Source organism: Microchirus variegatus (assembly GCF_963457635.1).
Source record: "Microchirus variegatus genome assembly, chromosome: 21".
NCBI lineage: Eukaryota > Metazoa > Chordata > Actinopteri > Pleuronectiformes > Soleidae > Microchirus > Microchirus variegatus.
The window spans coordinates 19008833-19028832 of record NC_139822.1 but is presented as its reverse complement, the minus strand read 5'-3'; the positions used below and the strand labels follow the sequence as shown (position 1 = coordinate 19028832).

General features: G+C 39.9%; 4 protein-coding genes across 4 annotated transcripts in view; all 4 read right to left on the bottom strand.

Annotated features, from left to right (window-relative positions):
* LOC310942669 (odorant receptor 131-2-like) overlaps window positions 1–1197 on the bottom strand; it is a gene marked incomplete at both ends in the record, with an annotated part of 1656 nt that extends 459 nt beyond the window's left edge. The window contains 2 exons of the mRNA XM_083908085.1: window positions 1–324; window positions 1048–1197. The exon at window positions 1–324 is cut by the window's left edge and continues 459 nt beyond it. Coding sequence (XP_083764211.1) covers window positions 1–324; window positions 1048–1197 — 474 coding nt within the window. The remainder of the gene's footprint in view (window positions 325–1047) is intronic.
* A 3584-nt stretch (window positions 1198–4781) lies between these two features.
* Window positions 4782–6431, bottom strand: LOC310942668 (odorant receptor 131-2-like; the record flags this gene model as incomplete). Its single annotated transcript, XM_083908084.1, has 2 exons — window positions 4782–5549; window positions 6282–6431. The coding sequence occupies 2 exons, from the start codon at window positions 6429–6431 to the stop codon at window positions 4782–4784; spliced, it is 918 nt and encodes a 305-aa protein (XP_083764210.1).
* A 2449-nt stretch (window positions 6432–8880) lies between these two features.
* On the bottom strand, window positions 8881–10712 carry LOC310942667 (odorant receptor 131-2-like; the record flags this gene model as incomplete). Its single annotated transcript, XM_083908083.1, has 2 exons — window positions 8881–9654; window positions 10563–10712. 2 exons carry the CDS (start codon window positions 10710–10712, stop codon window positions 8881–8883), a joined length of 924 nt encoding a protein of 307 aa, XP_083764209.1.
* An 8811-nt stretch (window positions 10713–19523) lies between these two features.
* The window catches only part of matn4 (matrilin 4), a 17117-nt gene continuing 16640 nt past the window's right edge, over window positions 19524–20000 (bottom strand). Inside the window, exon 16 of the mRNA XM_083907546.1 lies at window positions 19524–20000. This exon is cut by the window's right edge and continues 1241 nt beyond it. The gene's annotated coding sequence lies outside the window, so the exon portion shown is untranslated.

Below are 20000 nucleotides of genomic sequence, written 5' to 3'. Positions count from 1 at the left end.
GATGAAGAGGTCGGGGAGAACGGACAACGCGCTGGTCGCCCAGATCAAACCGATCGCCGCCCGGGTTCTCTTGACCGTGCAGATCTGCGCGTGGCGGAGGGGGAAGCAGACGGCGACGTAGCACTCCACGGCCATGCAGGCCAGGTTCAGCGGAGTGTTTTCGGTGGCGATCAGAGTCAGGAGGACCAAAACGCAGCAGGCGGAGACGTGGAGCTTGTAGACGGCGTAGCTGACGACGAACAGGACGATGGTCAGCGTCACTTGGGTCATGTCGTTGAACAGCAGGTGAATGAAGAGGATGTAGCGGGGATTCGTGTAGAAGATCTGTCTGGACAAAAGAACGCGCAAGAGGATGAAAGAAAGAAAACTGGTTACATGAATTCAGTTATGAATGTATTGATCGGTATTAGATAAACTACCGATCAAAAGTGAGGAGTCACTTAGAAATGTCCTAATTTTTTAAGGGAAAGCTCTTTTTTTCAATGAATATAACATCAAAGGTGCCAAATACCGAGGTCTTTTAGGTTTCGTTTTCTGACGTAACTGGCAACCCGTGGTCGCTCGGCAGATGAGACTCTACTGACTGCAATGATTGGTAGACGGCGGTAGGTGGGGCCACATGACGCCAAAACATGATTTTTGCAGTCTGCAAAAATATATTTTTTTAATGCAAATATTTTGTCTGTACTGTTGTTGTTGTTGTTGGTGAGTTCAGTTTGTTATATGAACATTATTCCCGAGTCTCTGTGACATATTAGGAGGATTTTATGGCCAGTTGCTTTGGATTTATTACATAATGCACCTTTAAATGAATCAGAAACACACTCTATACGTTGTTAATGTGGTAAACGACTATTCTAGCTGCAAACGTCTGTTTTTTAATGGTATATGTACATAGGTGTATAGAGGCCCATTCACACTGTTCTAATGGTACATTGTGGTCACACAATACCAAATGCTAAATGCTAGTTTGGTTTTGGAGTTGCATAATGACAAGATAAAGGGCTAGCATGGTTAGCAGTTTAGCAGTTTGTGACGGTTACGGACCTGGTGTTTGAAGAAGGTGTGAATGAGGCCGACATTGACGTAGTTGATCGAAATCCCGAGAACCACGACGATCACGTTCTTGGTCAGAGCTTTGGAGAAGGTCTCTCGGTTCAGAGCGGCCACAGTGACGTTGGTAGATGACGAGTTCATAGTTTTGATCTTAACCTTTAAAAAAAAGATAGAAGATGATGTGGCGTCATTATTTACTACAACGTCTTACACGTGACGAGAAATGGGATCCTGAAATTCGTCGGCGTCGATGTCACGACGCGTTACAATGTTTCCTGATTTCTTTCTTTGAATGTAAACATTTTGAAACACAATCAACATTTGTGTTGTTATTTTCACTCAGTATCTCACAGACAAAACAACTATAACGGTAAAGTTGCAACACATGATCAGTTTTTAATCACATGCTGCATATTTGCAGACTAGTTTGATGAATATTTGTTTTAAATAGAATAAAAACAACTTCAGTGAATTCAGCTAAATGTAATCTGCTCCTCGAGGACAATAAACAGGTTATTAAAGTGTTTAAGTAGTTTTCTTTTGTGAGGATCGAGTAAACGCTCATTTTTAACACTTTACAGATGAAGCTCAGATTGGTGGACGACTAATAATGTGATTTTATAAATATTTAACATGACGATAAAGATGGAAACAACGTTTACATTTAAGCATTTAGCGACTCACAAAAGAGGGAAACAGGGAACACAAAAGTCATAAAATACACAACAGCAAATTTAAAAAAAATTAAAATTATACGTCACATAAAAGAGAAAAGTAATCCCAGTGATAAAACATCATTTAAAAACAAAGGCAAATCTATTAAATGAGATTTAAAAGGTGCTTGTTTTTAAAACGCCTGTATCCACTGTGTGATAACGCGTGAATATTCATCTTTGGTAATAGATTATTGTAAATATTGTGATTCTTATCCTTGTTTCATAGTAGTAGCAGTAATAGTACACAACAAACTCCTCAGTTATGTGAAGAATTTAAAGGGATACTTGACGGATTTGAACGTGGCTTTGTTTTGCTCGAATAGCAGTAGTATTTTTTTTAGAAAATGTGCTTCTCTCCCTCAGTTTGTCCCTGAGTTGTAAAAAAATCTGTTTTCCATTTTCAAAATTTGCCCTACTGTGACGCAAAACGCGTCATTTGCACATTTGGATAAGGGAAAACAGATTTTTTTGAGGGAGGGAAGCACATTTTCTTAAAAAATACTACTGCTGTTCTAGCAAAACAAAGCCACGTTCAAACCGGTCAAGTATCCCTTTAAATTATGACACGGTACAGTACGTCATACCCTGACATGGCGTTTTCAGGTCAGATCATTTTTCTCGCCTTTTTCCAAACATAAAAGCTCATTCAAATCGTGAGATTTTCACCCCAGGAACGTTTTTTTTTTTTTTCTACAAATGCAAATGACATAATTAAAACGGGAAAAAGCAAACTGTGCACGAGTAAAAGTGACGACGAGAGAATGTGTGTGAGTGTGTGCGGTAGATTCAGAAAACAGAAGGCGTTTCTTACCCGAGTTCATTCATCTGGACAAAAACACTTCAGCAGCTTCTGTGGCTTCACTTAAATCTCTTGACTGTGTTTTATATAAAGTCTGGATTCGTGTTCCTCCCTCTGTGGAGAAGAAAAGGGCAACACCTGAGGGATCGACTCGTGAGAAGTTCATCGGTCAAAGGTTCAGGTCGTGTTTTGGTAAACGTCGATTAAAGGAGCAAAGAAAGTGGTTCCATTCTCGGCCTTCGCCGTCACTTTCTCCACAAATATCAACGATATCCAGATTAGAGCTGCAGCTATTGATACGTTTCACAGTCGATTAATCTATCGATTATTCGATGAATCGTTTGGTCCATAAAATGTCAGAAAATGCTCCAAAAAAACATGGCAGAATTATTAATTAATGTGAGGGGCTTTTGGACTTTTTGCTTCTCTTTGTGCTTGTGTTGATAACCGATACTGTTAATATCAGTATCATAATAACTGATAATAACAGTTTATTATACTGTACGTGTGTCATTCAGTCTCGTCTGTCATGAAACAAACACAATATTTTTCATACTCATGTCACAACAGGTGTAAAAAATAAGTGCACTTCATTGTGAGTAAAATAAACATGAAAAGGTAATATGTTTGTAACGGGCGCTAGCATAGAAGTCAGGGAGTTAGCAGCTAATTCAGCGTACTGTTTTAGTCGCTATCGGGGGATCTTGGTTTGGTTTGACATCTGATAAAACCGATAATATCGTGCTTCCCTTTTTCCAAAACTCATGAAGAATTCTCGCGTGACGCGCTAACACCATTACAGCTGTTAGCTCTGGTTGGCGTTGCCCTCTAAGCTAATAGCCCGCACGTGTGTTTGTTATTGTGTAAAACTCGTACGTCCACACACTGCTTTTCTAAATGCTTTGGTGTCGTGATAGGAAAACAGGGGTTTGGATCAGGGGTTCTCAAAGTTTTGATACCTGAGGGACAATTTAGGAACCCAACGTTGGACCGAGGGCCGCCAAAGGGAAAAAAAAAAAACAGAAAGAAATCCCATTTGTAATCATTTTAATGACCAGATTGTAGTTCTACTGTTTACACTTATTGGTCTGTATCCAGTAATGTCCAATAAACATTCAACAACAATTGATTGCGGGGCCGCCAGAAATGTTTCTGCGGGCCGCCATTGGGCCCCGGGCCGCACTTTGAGAACCACTGGTTTAAACGGCGTGTCCCGATCATCGTCTGGTCGCGGTGGAAACACAAGCACATGAAACTGAAGTGAAAACTCAGCCACACGGGGCAGTGTTCAAGACACTCTCTTTATTTAGATATGACATTTGTTGTATTTGATCTCATAAAAGGTCAGAATTGTAAAGTTTTATGGTAATGAAACTTTATTTTCGTATCGTTATTACCCACACAGTGACTACAGATTGTATTATAATAATATAAAACCACAAATATAACAGCAGAATAAAATAAATGCAAATTTCATGCAAAGCTTTGTGACGTTTTTACGCTTCAAAACTAAAAAACTACATTTATTTTCATAATTACCAACCTAAAGGAAAACTCCACGTAGAGTCGGTTTCTGGTTTTCAAGTTTATAATTTACAAGTGTTAAAGGGATGGTTCAGATTTTTTGGAATTGTAGCTGCTGTATGTGAGCGTGACACATAGAAACCACTCACTCTCCCTGCACCAAAGCCCATAGAGAAAACCAACGATTCACTACCATCACTAACTTCAAATGTGTTATTTTGTCACTTCAGTGTTTGAAATCCTTTGCTCAGATTAACCTCAGTGGCACAAAGTGACCACACGGGGCAGCAGTGGACCAGCAGCTCCTGTGTCCCCGTGAGTTAAAATAACTGATTTTCTCTATGGGCTTTGGTGTGGGAGAGTGAGCGGTTTACAAACGGAAACAGAAAAGGCCGTCTAATAGCGAGATAAAGCTGTAAAAAAAACATATACTTAGATTATCATAGACTTTTGTTAAATGAGTAAAAAAATGTGAATAAAAAAAAAAATATATATTTTTATGTATCAGTATCTCATACAACCACAGTGTAAAAAAACCTTAACTATCACTTTAAAACTTAAAAATTGCAGTTGTGAATCATATCACAGTATAATAGCTAATGTATGCGTAAGGTAGCATCTAAGTCATGTGTTATATGAAAATAATAAATTATAAATTTATTTTGCGTAATCCATAATAATCTTATTTACGACATTCTGACTTTACACGCCAGGTGGCGTTTCAGGTGCGACCGGAACGCTTTGTCTCGCACGCCGTAGATGACGGGACTGATGGATCGCGGCAGCATCTGTATGACGACGTACAGGGCGAAGAGGGAGTCGGCGTAGTTCTTGGGGAACCAGAGCAGCAGAGCCTTTTTGAAGTGCGGCCCGACGTACGCCGTCATGCACAGCAGCAGCTGGAACCCGTGGAGCGCGACGGTGTTCCGGGCTCTCCTGGCGTCCCTGCGGGCCGACTTCACCGCGAACAGGATCCTGAAGTAGGTGTAAAAGATGACGAGCCAAACGGCGACTAAAAACACGGCGTACGTGGCGTCCCTCTTCTCGACGACGAGGGGGTTCGGGAAGACGGTTTGCCGCAGGCAGAACACTCTGGAATGGAAGAAGTCCAGAGGCTCCGTGGCCAAGGTGATGAAGAGGTCGGGGAGAACGGACAACGCGCTGGTCGCCCAGATCAGACCGATCGCCGCCCGGGTTCTCTTGACCGTGCAGATCTGCGCGTGGCGGAGGGGGAAGCAGACGGCGACGTAGCACTCCACGGCCATGCAGGCCAGGTTCAGCGGAGTGTTTTCGGTGGCGATCAGAGTCAGGAGGACGAAGACGCAGCAGAGGGCGACGTCGAGCTTGTGGACGGCGTAGCTGACGACGAACAGGACGACGGTCAGCGTCACTTGGATCATGTCGTTGACCACCAGGTGGACGAAAAGGATGTAGCGGGGATTCGTGTAGAAGATCTGCTCGGAAATGAGAAGAAACGGGGCTTTGTTTCATCAATCAGTCCAATTCGCGGGGGGGACGAGAAGTACGTTCATACAAACTGTCAAACGGGGATCTGAACTGGCGACCCTCTTGCTATGAGGCAACAATGCTAACCACTGTGTTGCTCTCATCTTCTACGCCGGGGTCACGCCCTGGACGGGTCACCAATCATGACCCCCGCAGGTCTTTGGACTGTGGCAGGAATCCGGAGAACCTGGAGAAAACCCCCCACACAAGTGGAGAGCATGCAAAGGCCCTGCTATCCTTGTGTTTTTGTTGTGGTCACCACTACGCTAGCATGTCCATGTGGACCCCATGAGGGTTTGTATTCGGGCTGGATCCCAAGTGGGTTTTGTCTGTGGTTTCCATGGTGGACTGACCCATGTTTACCTGCCCACTAAGTATCTTGTCCAGGCAAGCTGGGTACTGTGTGGTCCAATATGGTTTCAGTATCATGGGCCCATATTGTCAGCCGGATGCTGGCTGGACATGTTCTTAACATTTAAGGCCGATGTTTTTAGCTGTTGAGCCTTTTATCAAGTGACAAAAATCAGTTATCTTTATCAGTGAGGTCACCATGAGGTCACCATGAGGTCACCATGAGGTCACCATGTCCTAGGCTGCTTTGTCAGTACCTCGCACAACTATCCCTAGCCCTCCCGTCATCATTCATGCAGTGAAGTGTGTGAGAGCGTGAACTCCCTCACCTGGTGTTTCCTGAAGGTGTGAATGAGGCCTGCGTTGATGTAGTTGATGGAGAAGCCAAGGACCACGACGATCACGTTCTTGGTCACGGCTTTGGTGAACGAGTCTCGATAGTGAAGAACCACGGTCATGTTGGCGGACGACGCGTTCATTTCCCTGAAATCTGAAATCTGAAACGAAGAGATCGATATTCCCAAATCACAAGTAGGGTTCCACAATATTATTATTGGATATCAGCAAACACGCCAACATCCCTGATATGACAATTGACTAAAACAGTACAGGCTGAATAAACTGCTCGACTTTGCTGTTTATTTATTTTGCACAATGCAGAAAATGAATATCATCATCTGATGTGACATGAATATGGAAGATATGATGTTAAATAACCTCAGTTGGGCAAAATAAAAAACAACTATATATACTATATATTGGTGTCTGTTATGGGCCCAAGAACTCCTGATATCTGCAAAAATCCAATATTGTGCAATGTTTATCATAAATAGTCATAGTAATTATTGCCTAAAAACAGAGCAGTAGATCTTAGATCATTAGAACAGATAAAAAAAGTGTTTGATGTTCACGTTTAGCTAAAGAAAAAGTCACTGAAGTTGGTGAATGCAGATTCTATACTACATTAACTCCACTCAGACAATCAATTTCTTATTTCAGAACAGTTTTTGGGGTCCATCAATGAGCCTTTACTAATTTCACAGTGTTGGAAATGTTGATAAATGTTAGGAGAAATCAAATATTCTGCCCATAAGTATGTTTTTATAATTGTATCATGATAATAAGATGATAATAGATAGCGTTTTTGGGGGTTGTTGTTTTTTTGCACATATATTTAGCCAATTATTATTTTTTCTTCTTCTTCTTCTGATAAAAATATAACAGTTTAATCACAAATAATACAAAATAATTAAATAATGGCTTAACTTCAGTCACCAGTTATTAAACAAAACTAATCTGTCTGTCCAATCTCCATGAATGTTATGTCTGTATTATGTACAGTAATGAAATAAAAATTAATAAACGTGAGTGTTAAATAATTGAAACAGGAAGAATTTATAAAGTTTTAGTGACTTTAGTCATTTGTAACAACTGGGTGATAAGTAAATAATAATCGGTCAATGGCAATTGTTTTAAATCACTTCTTAAAACGTTTTTTTTAAAGACTTTCATTTAATTACATATCTATTGCTTTGTACTATTTTATTTAACCTGGTCTGTTGTTATATTATTTATTAATTAAATAAGAAAAGACTAGTTTTACTGGGTTTTTTTCCTTCATGCTGTTTATCGATGTCGGTTGTTTGAAGGAACATGAAGTAAAGTAACTGATACTAAACACACTTTGTTTTGTCCCATCAAGAAATGATTGATTCCTTTATTTGTTATTGTACAACATGTATAACTATAACATTATATAAAGGACATGTTTGCATGCTGCATGTACTGTAAAAGTCACAATAAATAGAAACGGATGCTTTAAAAGACAGAGAATAATAATAATAATAATAATAATAATAATATCAAGTCTCACCACAGAAAGCAAGTGCAGATGTTACTCACCTGAGCTGACGTCCTTTGACCAGGACAACAACAACAACAACACACGCTTTATATACTTTATATATGGACTAATGACATCAGCTGTAACAGTGACATCACAGAACATGTGTTGTTTTCTCATAAACCAGACACTGTCTGCTGTGAGTTCAGGTCAAGAATCTAAAGTGTTATAACTTAACATTGTTTGTGCTTCACAAATGCATTAGACCACCACCCAATGTCTATTAACCCTATTTTTAATGCTAAAATATGATTATTCTAATTTATTTAAAGGTGCATTATGTAATAAATCATAAAATCCTCCTAATATGTCACAGAGACTCAGGAATAATGTTCATATAACAAACTGAACTCACCAACAACAACAGTACAGACAAAATATTTGCTTTTAAAAAAAAAAATATTTTGCAGACTGCAAATCATGTTTATGTTTTGAAATCATGTTTTGCCGTCATGTGGCGCCACCTACCGCCGTCCGCCAATCATTGCAGTCAGTAGAGTCTCGGCTGCCGAGCAACCACGGGTTGCCAGTTACGTCAGAAAACGAAAACTCGGTATTTTGAATTTGAGCGTAGTAACCGTTTTTGGCCACATTCTTACATATGGCGCCTTTAATGGCTGAATGTTATGCTTGATTAATTTCCGACTGTAATTTGGGTGTGAAAACGTTCAATTTTATTTGTGTTGCGTCGAATCACGACACACATTATCGCAAAAGGCTCTGTACATAGACAGTATTATAGAGAGCAGAGAAACACAACGGTTCACACAATGAGCAACCACTAGAGGCATCAGTGCAGAGGAAAAAAACACTCTTTTAACAGAAGAAGAAACAGAACCAGACTCTAATATGCCAAGACAGGTTGGGGTGAAAGGAAAAATGCATGTACAGGAGTTTGAATTACGGTCACTGTCATGGATGTTGAGTAGAGAGTGGAGGGGGGTTTTTGCAAATTATGGTTTTGTAAATAAACCGATATGTACTCCGAAACTGTAGGGGGAGCTCTGTAGAAGCAGACACCTGCTTTAAGAAGTGCTGACTTTACACAGCACGTACCTTTTCAGATACCCTCGGAACGTTTTGTCTCGCACGCCGTAGATGATGGGACTGACGGAGCGAGGCATCATCTGTATGACGACGTACATGGCGAACAGGGAGTCCGTGTAGTTCTTGGGGAACCAGAGCAGCAGCGCGTTCTTCAGCAGAGGTTCCGCGTACGTCGTCATGCACAGCAGCACCTGGAAGCCGTGCAGGACGATGGTGTTTCGGGCTTTCCTCGCGTCCTTGCTCGCCGCCGCCGCCGTCGCCGCGAACAGGATCCTGAAGTACGTGTAGAAGATGACGAGCCAGACCATCGCCAGGTAGATGACGTAGGTGACGTCCCGCTTCCTGATGATGTGGGGGTTCCTGAAGGCAGTTTCCCGGAGGCAGAACACCCGCGAGTGGAAGAAGTCCAGAGGCTCCGTGGCCAAGGTGATGAAGAGGTCGGGGAGGACCGAGAGCACGCTGGTCGCCCAGATCAAGCCGATCGTCATCCAGGTCCTTTTGACCGTGCAGATCTGCGCGTGGCGGAGCGGGAAGCAGACGGCGATGTAGCACTCCACCGCCATGCAGGCCAGGTTCAGCGGAGTGTTTTCGGTGGCGAACAGCGCGATCAGGATGAAGGTGCAGCACACGGAGACGCTGAACTTGTAGACGGCGTAGCTGACGACGAACAGGATGACGGTCAGCGTCACTTGGATCATGTCGTTGACCACCAGGTGAAAGAAGAGCACGTATCGAGGATTCGTGTAGAAGATCTGGAGGAAATAGACAATGATAGAAGTATAGATTAGACTAGGGCAGCTGTGGCCTAGTGGTTAGGGCTTCGAGCTCGAGACCGAAAGGTAGCTGAAGTGCTGTTGAGCAAGGCACTTAACCCCCTCACTGCTCCCCGAGCGCCGCTCACTGGCATGGCAGCTCACTGCGCTGGGTTAGCATGTTCTCCACCTCACTGTGTGCTGTGTGTGTTCACTAACTCACTGCAGAATTGAATTTCCCCTTGCGGGACTTAAAGGGTTCTTAATCTTAATCTTAATTAAAAAAAAAATCTATCTATCGAGGCCCATGTTTGCAACGTTTGTAACGTTTGTGAGTAACGCTTTGCGGTTAAAATGACCTCGATTGGACACACGAGAACTCGTACGGGTGAGAAGCCATATTCCTGTGAAACGTGTGGAAAGTGCTTTCGACAAAGTTCTCATTCGATGATCCGATATTTGATAGATTGATTGATTGATCTATGTTTGTTCATGAAGGAAAAGGGAAAAGGAAAAAATTATAAAGATGAAGACTTGGTTTTCATGAAAATCACATAAATGTATTTGCTCTTGCACTTGTTTTCTATGGTAAAAACTGTGGTGAAATACCCAACTACATATCCGTTATTAAAGGATTAAGTGGGGCAAAAACTACTTAACTTAATCTTAATAATTTTTGGAATGCATGATATTATCGTCGTGATATCGGCCCATATTGGCTTTAAAATGTAATTTCAGATATCGACCAATTTGACCCATGACTAAAACAGTTGCTGAATTAGCTGCCACCTCCTTCACATCTATGCTGTCGCCCTCTATAACAACGATATCTGATCATTTCATGACAGAAGAGAATAAATGACGATATCCAGGACGTGATGAGTGTTTGTGTGAACGCGTGAACTCGCCTGGTGTTTGCAGAAGGTGTGAATGAGGCCCGTGTTGATGTAGTTGATGGAGATGCTCAGAACCACCACGATCACGTTCTTGGTCACGGCTTTGGCCAAAGAGTCTCGGTACTCGATGACCACGGTCACGTTGGCGGACGACGCGTTCATCTGTCCGCGAGAGAGAACGAGAGAAAACAAACACGGAATAATGCGGAGGAAGGAAGTTAGTGACGGACGAGTTTGCGTCGGTGATTCAGAAAACATGGATTTCTCATGGATTTGAAGGCTGAACTTCAATTCCCTCTGATGTGACAGTAAAAACAGGAGTTAAATTACAATTAAACTGACACGTTTAAAGCGCTTTTACTGCAAAAATATAATTTTTTTATTTCCCAGATATTTATTTTAAGATTACAGCAGATTAAATATTAAAGAAAATGATTGTATGTATCTAGAATTACATTAAACTATGTACATATACAGTAAATATGTTTTTACTTTACATTTAACTAAATTCTGCATATATTTTTTCATTATATACTATACAATATACATATAATTATACATAATAAACTCAACTGTTTATTTGTTGTAGATTTGACTGAATAGAGAGAAAAAACGGACAGATTAAATCAAATCTGCACCTTAATCTGTATTAAGATGTTTACTTTGCAACTTTTTAAAAGAAAAATATAAAACTTAAGTTAAGCAGTAGATTAAAAAACTTTTTCACGTTCAGATTTAATCCAATATTATTTGGATATGTGTACATTATAATATAAATTATAGTATAAAATGATATTATATTTACATTATTATTAATACTAGGAAAAAACGAGTAGATCTTCACCTCAGGATTAGAGTCAGGATCAGATCGTCAACCTGGAAAATAAAAATAAAAATTTTAAAAAATTATTTAAAGTTGAAATTAATGTATTTATAGGAAAACAATTAACATTAGCATTAACGTCCACATTTGTTTTAAAAAAAATAATTAAAAAAATTGTTTTGCCTTTAAAATTCAAATCAGACGTCTTAGTCTGAGGTTCACAGCAAAAGTTGTTCCGTTTTTTATGTTTTTTAATCACACGATATTTTAAGAGAAAAGCAAAATAATTAATTTCTGTAAACACTCACACTTTCTCACGCAGTTATCTTCGCTTTTTCACGGCGTCGCGTACGACGACGACGACGACGACTCACGACTGAACGAGACGACGTACGCCGGCGACTTTATATGATTGGGTTTAGGTGTGTGTGTGTGTGTGTGTGTGTGTGTGTGTGTGTGTGTGTGTGTACAGGTATTACTGATGTTGTGGGGACCTACATCCGTTTATACATTAGTCCAAAAGCAAGTCGCCATAATGTAAATTACACGTTTTAAATCCAGGGTTAGAGTCAGAGTTTTCATCTAAAATGACCTGTACATTTAAAAAAAACAAGCCCTAACCCTCACCCACACACACATTGACTAATCCTCATCCTGTATGATGTATGGAAATTAGCCACCAGGGGGCGACTCTGCTGGTTGCAAAAAGAAAATAGTTTGAATGGAAGTTGCAGTTTTCTAACGTCAGTGAACGTTTTCCTGAGGAGTTAATGATCGACATGATGTCAGCTTTGTAAATTATATTCACAATTAGAGGAAAATTATAAAGTATTTGTCCACTCGAGGAGCAGAACGTCCGAGTCGCACAAGAAAAACAGGCAGAGAGTAGAAAAGTGTGCGTAGGTGGTTGAAGTGAAGGCTGTGAGGTCATGTGTTTGGACTTCAGGTCTCTTTTCTCCTGTGAAGGAAAGTTATAACACTTCAGCATAATTAAGACATTCTGGACAATGATGTTTCCAACACTTTGAGGAAAGTCCTTCTCTACTCCATGACTGTACCATAAAGACATGGTTTGACTTTGACTTTGGAACAGAGTTCGTGAGCCTTAGATCTTCTCGTCCAACATCAGTGTCTGACCTCATGAAGACTCTCGACCACCACCGAGTATCACGTTAAAATACAGTAAAGATCGTCCTCCTCTTCCTCAAATATACTTCACTCTTACCTCAGTCGGAAAAAGTTCCTTTCTGCATGGACGTCACATGTTCTCCTCTCTTGTGTGAGTGGGTTTTCTCCAGGTTCTCTGGCCAGGGCCGTTTCTAGCTGTTTGGGGGCCCTATGCCACATACTATTTGGGGGCCCCTTTTTTTCCCAAACTCGAGGTAGAGATTGTATGCATAATGAATGCATCCAATACATGCAAATAAAGACAGGTACTTAAAATATGAGTCTGAACTTGCAGTTTGGGGGCCCCCCTGGTGGCTGTGGGGCCCTATGCAGCTGCATAGTCCGCATATAGCAAGAAGCGGCTCTGTCTCTGGCTTCCAAAAACATCCAGATATGGAGATTGGGTCAATTTGACGCTCTATAGTTGATTGTAGGTGAGAGTGATTGGTGTTTGTCTCTATGTGCGGCCCTGTGACCCTGGTTTAGAACGCTATGTCTGAGGGAGCTGGAGTACCACCGGTAGCGTTTTTTCAAGGGTTCTTGGTAACACTAATGGTTCCAGGTAGAACCTTTTTATAGAAGTTTCACCTGGAACCCTTTTGGAGCGTTCCACCAAGAACCCTTTATTCAGGAAAGGGGTTTTAAATGGTTCTCTGGATCAAAATGGTTCTTACTGGAACCTTTAGTGTTACCAAGAACCCTTGAAAAACCCTTTCTTTGGGGAAAACGTTTTTCAGAAGCAAATGGTTCCAGGTAGAACCTCAGACCATGTAGAAGAACCCTTTTGGAACCCTTATTATTATTATAAGAGTGTTCACTCTTAGAAATTAAATTGCTAAGTAGAACCATATAAGGTTCTTCGGCTTGTCCTCATAGGAGAACCCTTTTTGGTTCCATGTAGAACCTTTCTATAAAGGTTCCAGGAAAGGGGTTTTACAGGGTTCTCTGGATCAAAATGGTTCTTACTGGAACCATTAGTGTTACCAAGAACCCCGGAAAAACCCTTTCTTTGGGGAAAACGTTTTTCAGAAGCAAATGGTTCCAGGTAGAACCTCAGCCCTTGTAGAAGAACCCTTTTGGAACCCTTATTATTATTATAAGAGTGTACACTCTTAGAAATTCAATTGCTAAATAGAGCCATATAAGGTTCTTTGGCTGGTCCTCATAGGAGAACCCTTTTTGGTTCCAGGTAGAACCTTTCTATAAAGGTTCCAGGAAAGGGGTTTTAAAGGGTTCTCTGGATCAAAATGGTTCTTACTGGAACTATTAGTGTTACCAAGAACCCTTGAAAAACCCTTTCTTTCGGGGAAAAGGTTTTTCAGAAGCAAATGGTTCCAGGTAGAACCTCAGCCCTTGTAGAAGAACCCTTTTGGAACCCTTATTATTATTATTATTATAAGAGTGTACACTCTTAGAAATTCAATTGCTAAGTAGAGCCATATAAGGTTCTTCGGCTTGTCCTCATAGGAGAACCCTTTTTGGTTCCAGGTAGAACCTTTCTATAAAGGTTCCAGGAAAGGGGTTTTACAGGGTTCTCTGGATCAAAATGGTTCTTACTGGAACCATTAGTGTTACCAAGAACCCTGGAAAAACCCTTTCCCGAAAGAAAGGGTTTTTCAGAAGCAAATGATTCCAGGTAGAACCTCAGCCCTTGTAGAAGAACCCTTTTGGAACCCTTATTATTATTATTATAAGAGTGTACACTCTTAGAAATTCAATTGCTAAGTAGAGCCATATAAGGTTCTTTGGCTGGTCCTCATAGGAGAACCCTTTTTGGTTCCAGGTAGAACCTTTCTATAAAGGTTCCAGGAAAGGGGTTTTACAGGGTTCTCTGGATCAAAATGGTTCTTACTGGAACCTTTGGTGTTACCAAGAACCCTTGAAAAACCCTTTCTTTGGGGAAAACGTTTTTCAGAAGCAAATGGTTCCAGGTAGAACCTCAGCCCTTGTAGAAGAACCCTTTTGGAACCCTTATTATTATTATTATAAGAGTGTTCCCTCTTAGAAATTCAATTGCTCAGTAGAGCCATATAAGGTTCTTCGGCTTGTCCTCATAGGAGAACCCTTTTTGGTTCCGGGTAGAACCTTTCTATAAAGGTTCCAGGAAAGGGGTTTTAAACGGTTCTCTGGATCAAAATGGTTCTTACTGGAACCTTTAGTGTTACCAAGAACCCTTGAAAAACCCTTTCTTTGGGGAAAACGTTTTTCAGAAGCAAATGGTTCCAGGTAGAACCTCAGCCCTTGTAGAAGAACCCTTTTGGAACCCTTATTATTATTATTATAAGAGTGTTCCCTCTTAGAAATTCAATTGCTCAGTAGAGCCATATAAGGTTCTTCGGCTTGTCCTCATAGGAGAACCCTTTTTGGTTCCGGGTAGAACCTTTCTATAAAGGTTCCAGGAAAGGGGTTTTAAACGGTTCTCTGGATCAAAATGGTTCTTACTGGAACCTTTAGTGTTACCAAGAACCCTTGAAAAACCCTTTCTTTGGGGAAAACGTTTTTCAGAAGCAAATGGTTCCAGGTAGAACCTCAGCCCTTGTAGAAGAACCCTTTTGGAACCCTTATTATTATTATTATAAGAGTGTTCCCTCTTAGAAATTCAATTGCTCAGTAGAGCCATATAAGGTTCTTCGGCTTGTCCTCATAGGAGAACCCTTTTTGGTTCCGGGTAGAACCTTTCTATAAAGGTTCCAGGAAAGGGGTTTTAAAGGGTTCTCTGGATCAAAATGGTTCTTACTGGAACCATTAGTGTTACCAAGAACCCTGGAAAAACCCTTTCCCGAAAGAAAGGGTTTTTCAGAAGCAAATGATTCCAGGTAGAACCTCAGCCCTTGTAGAAGAACCCTTTTGGAACCCTTATTATTATTATTATAAGAGTGTACACTCTTAGAAATTCAATTGCTAAGTAGAGCCATATAAGGTTCTTTGGCTGGTCCTCATAGGAGAACCCTTTTTGGTTCCAGGTAGAACCTTTCTATAAAGGTTCCAGGAAAGGGGTTTTACAGGGTTCTCTGGATCAAAATGGTTCTTACTGGAACCTTTGGTGTTACCAAGAACCCTTGAAAAACCCTTTCTTTGGGGAAAACGTTTTTCAGAAGCAAATGGTTCCAGGTAGAACCTCAGCCCTTGGAGAAGAACCCTTTTGGAACCCTTATTATTATTATTATAAGAGTGTACACTCTTAGAAATTCAATTGCTAAGTAGAACCATATAAGGTTCTTCAGCTTGTCCTCATAGGAGAACCCTTTTTGGTTCCAGGTAGAACCTTTCTATAAAGGTTCCAGGAAAGGGGTTTTAAAGGGTTCTCTGGATCAAAATGGTTCTTACTGGAACCATTAGTGTTACCAAGAACCCTTGAAAAACCCTTTCTTTGGGGAAAACGTTTTTCAGAAGCAAATGGTTCCAGGTAGAACCTCAGCCCTTGGAGAAGAACCCTTTTGGAACCCTTATTATTATTATTATAAGAGTGTACACTCTTAGAAATTCAATTGCTAAGTAGAACCATATAAGGTTCTTCAGCTTGTCCTCATAGGAGAACCCTTTTTGGTTCCAGGTAGAACCTTTCTATAAAGGTTCCAGGAAAGGGGTTTTAAAGGGTTCTCTGGATCAAAATGGTTCTTACTGGAACCATTAGTGTTACCAAGAACCCTTGAAAAACCCTTTCTTTGGGGAAAACGTTTTTCAGAAGCAAATGGTTCCAGGTAGAACCTCAGCCCTTGTAGAAGAACCCTTTTGGAACCCTTATTTCTAAGAGTGTGGTCACAGTCGCTGTTGGTGGAACGGTGTCCAAATACAGTCATTTACGAGTGAGTGCACGTTGATATATTTTATTTATAATATCGTATTTTTTCACTTCTTGTTGAGTTTAAAGGAAAAGAAAGTTAAACAAAACATAATTCCATCGTGTTGTTGTTGTTTTTCTTCTTCTGACAACACTCTAACAACAACAACAACAACACTGGGAATGATGTCAATGACCTTTTCTTACGTTTCCTTTCCTGTGAAAGTTTATTACTTCACTATTTTCAGACTCTTTAATCACAACAGAGTCACCGTTTCTTCAGTGAAACCTTCGAACAAACAAACACGTTACGTGACTTTGTTGCTTCGTCGGGAGCTCGTGACCTTTTCACACTAACCCTCGTGTATTCAGGAAGTCACGTGACGTCGTCCTCATTAGGATGTAAAGGTCGCACACACACACACACACACACACACACACACACACACACACACACACACACACACACAGGGATTCATTAGCCGTGTCTCCACAGACATAATAAAGCTGCTCTTTATTAGCTTTTAATAATAATAATTAGGTTGATATTTACTTTGAGATGTCTTTTCAGAGTTGCTTCAGTCTCAGTGGAGAGAGAGAGAGGATGATGATGATGATGATGATGATGATGATGATGAAAGTTGTCAGGAAAACAAACATCGTCACAGGACGTGATCTTTGAAATCCACACGGAGGAAAAAAAAAAAACTTGACTGAACTTCTGACTTTTCTGACTCCTTCAGTATCTGAGGCCGTGGATGAGCGGACGGGGATCGGGCTCGTAACTGGGAGGGTTGGCGGTTCGTTAGCGTCGGCTCATGTTCTCAAAGTTTTGATACCCGAGGGCCAATTTAGGAACCCAACGTTGGACTGAGGGTCGCCTAAGGAACAAAAAACCAGAAAGAAATCCCATTTGTAATCATTTTAATGACCAGATATTGCAGTTCTACAGTTTAGGGTTAAGTAATTTAAGCGTTAATATAATAACACTATAATTTACTGGGTAATTACCCAGTATTTTGGCCATTGTTCTTACCTTCTAATTACAGGTTAATACCAAGTAACACATTTCTGTTACCATATATTTACTGGGTAAATAGCTAGTAATTGGGGGCTGTAGCTACCTGCTTATTACCAGCTTATAACACAATAATACACTAAAATTCACCATATAGAAACCAGGTAAATACCCAGTATTTTTGTTTACACTTATCGGTCTGTATCCAGTAATGTCCAATAAACATTTAACAAGCAAAACTATCAACTGTAATTCATTGCGGGGGCCGCCAGAAATGTTTCTGCGGGCCGTCATTGGGCCCCCGGGCCGCACTTTGAGTCCCACAGATGATTTATGAATTTGGGCTCTTTAATGACATAAAACAGTGAAACATTTTGAAAAAAGGGGGCGCCAGAGAGCTCATCTTTATGTTTATGCTAACTGGTAAAGACAAGATGTCCTTAATCTGTCCTAATATGCTGAATGTTGTGACATTTTTGGTCAAAAGTTTCTTTAAAACAGACTTTAGTTTCATCAGTGATGTCACTTGTTTGTCTAAGTTGTTTGTTTAAATAAAGTTAAAGTAAGATCTGAGATAAACACGTCGCGTCTACAGAGGAAACGTGTTTAAGGTCATCGTCAGCGACGACGCTCTTAATGTGAGAACAGGAAGTGATTCCCCGCGGAGCTGCTCTTTAGCGACGCTCCACCAGGGGTTCCCTTCACTCCTGAAAGAGTTTGACCTTTAAGAAACAGGAAGTAAACAAAAACACAACGATGGACACGGAGAGAAAAACAAAAAACATGTTTTTGTCAGTCGTGAAAAAGTTCAGTGACAAAGTTTAAGTCTTTACTTTAATGATTGTGACTTTTTAACTTCACAGACTAATCTGCACTGGACCATTATTAGATTATTCATCCTCCAATTATTCATTTACTTTATATTTATATTTGTTTTGTCAAGTGAGAACTCATTTTAAAGTCGCACATTAAACACGTAAAACAGTTAAAACAGGGACTCGTATCAGTCAGGGGCGCAGCTTGTGAACAGGCAACTGCTTGGGGCCCCGAGCCGATAGGGGGCCCCCGACACTCGGAGCCTGAGGGCTGTTTTTAATATGCGTTGGGCAAGTTGGAAAATGAAGAGGATTATTTTACAGTGTAATGCATATATTTTTTACTCGTATTTTATTGTTCTATATATTTATATTGTTTTATAATGTGGGTTCTTTACAGTGCAATGTATTTTTTTAATGACTAGTTTTTTAAAAGCTATTTACAGTGTTTTATTGTTCTTTACATTTATATTTTCACATACTTTTTTTTCCATGTTATTTCATTGATTTCGGGAAAAAAAAACATTTTGAACTCATACATTTACATACATCAGATTATTTGTAACATAATGGAAGGAAGGGCCCCCTGGGAATTTTTTCTTAGGGCCCCTACAGACTCTAGAATCGCCTCTGATATCAGCACATGACACATGAAAAATAAATGACACCTTTTTGTTCTCCGTAAAAATTGATTGTTCCTTTTTTTGTTTACCTGTTTTCACGTATTTAATCTTTAGTTTGTATCAATGTTTTATTTAAAATAAGACGCAATAATAAAGAGCAGAACCTCGACCGTGAAACGGATGTTTGCGAACTTTACTTTAGAACCGTAACTTGTACAAGAACAAAGTTGATTCCGGCTTCATTCTGGAATCTCCTCGTCCCTGAGACGGTTTTATTCAACATTAAAATGTGTCTGGACCTGAGTCTAATCTGGAGCTTTTTCAGGATTAAAACGTTGAAAATCGGTGACAAAGTTGCTTCTCAGAGGCAAACTCTGGAATGAGTTGATTATTAGAACCTTTATTATTAGGTTATTAGACCTTTAATTATTAGACACTTCCTGTTTTTAATGCTTGTCACACTTAAGACACACTGTTTTCTCCGTTGTTTCCACTTATTCATTTATTTCTTAATAATATGAATATGTCACTGAGTGATTTGTTTGAAAACAAAGATCGTAAAAGAGTTAAACTGTATTTTAACTGACTCTTGAATGACTGCGTTTGAACAGAAAAGGGAAAAAAAACACTTTTCATTTATTAGAAAGTTCACGTTTATTCCGAGTAAAATGTCACAGATTACAATAATATGAACAACAGTGACGCGTCGTCGCTTCCCTTTGACAGTTAAATCCCACTGAGGCCTGCTGGGTAAAAAAAACTGTTCCTCTAACTTTAGGATGACATCACTTTTCCCTTTTCACTGACTCCTCCTCTTTTATTCACTAATTATAATGTTGGTAAAAAAAAAAAAAAAAGATTTGCTATAAATACTTAATTATAAATCATATTCAACATCCCGTACAAAACAGATCAAGTATAAATATGTAAATGTGACACGAACACAAACACAGTGAGTTTGTGACATTAACAGTGATGATTATTTCTAATATCTACAGTAAATTGATTTACAATGAATCAGGTCTACAGACACCTCATGTGATTACATTACACATGTTATTCAGCCTTAATAACATGTTATTATCCTTTATAATGTGTTATTCTTCCTTAATAACATGTTATTATCCTTAATAATGTATTATTCAGCCTTAATAACATGTAATTATTCTTAATAACATGTTATTAAGGATGAATAACATGTTATTATCCTTTATAATGTGTTA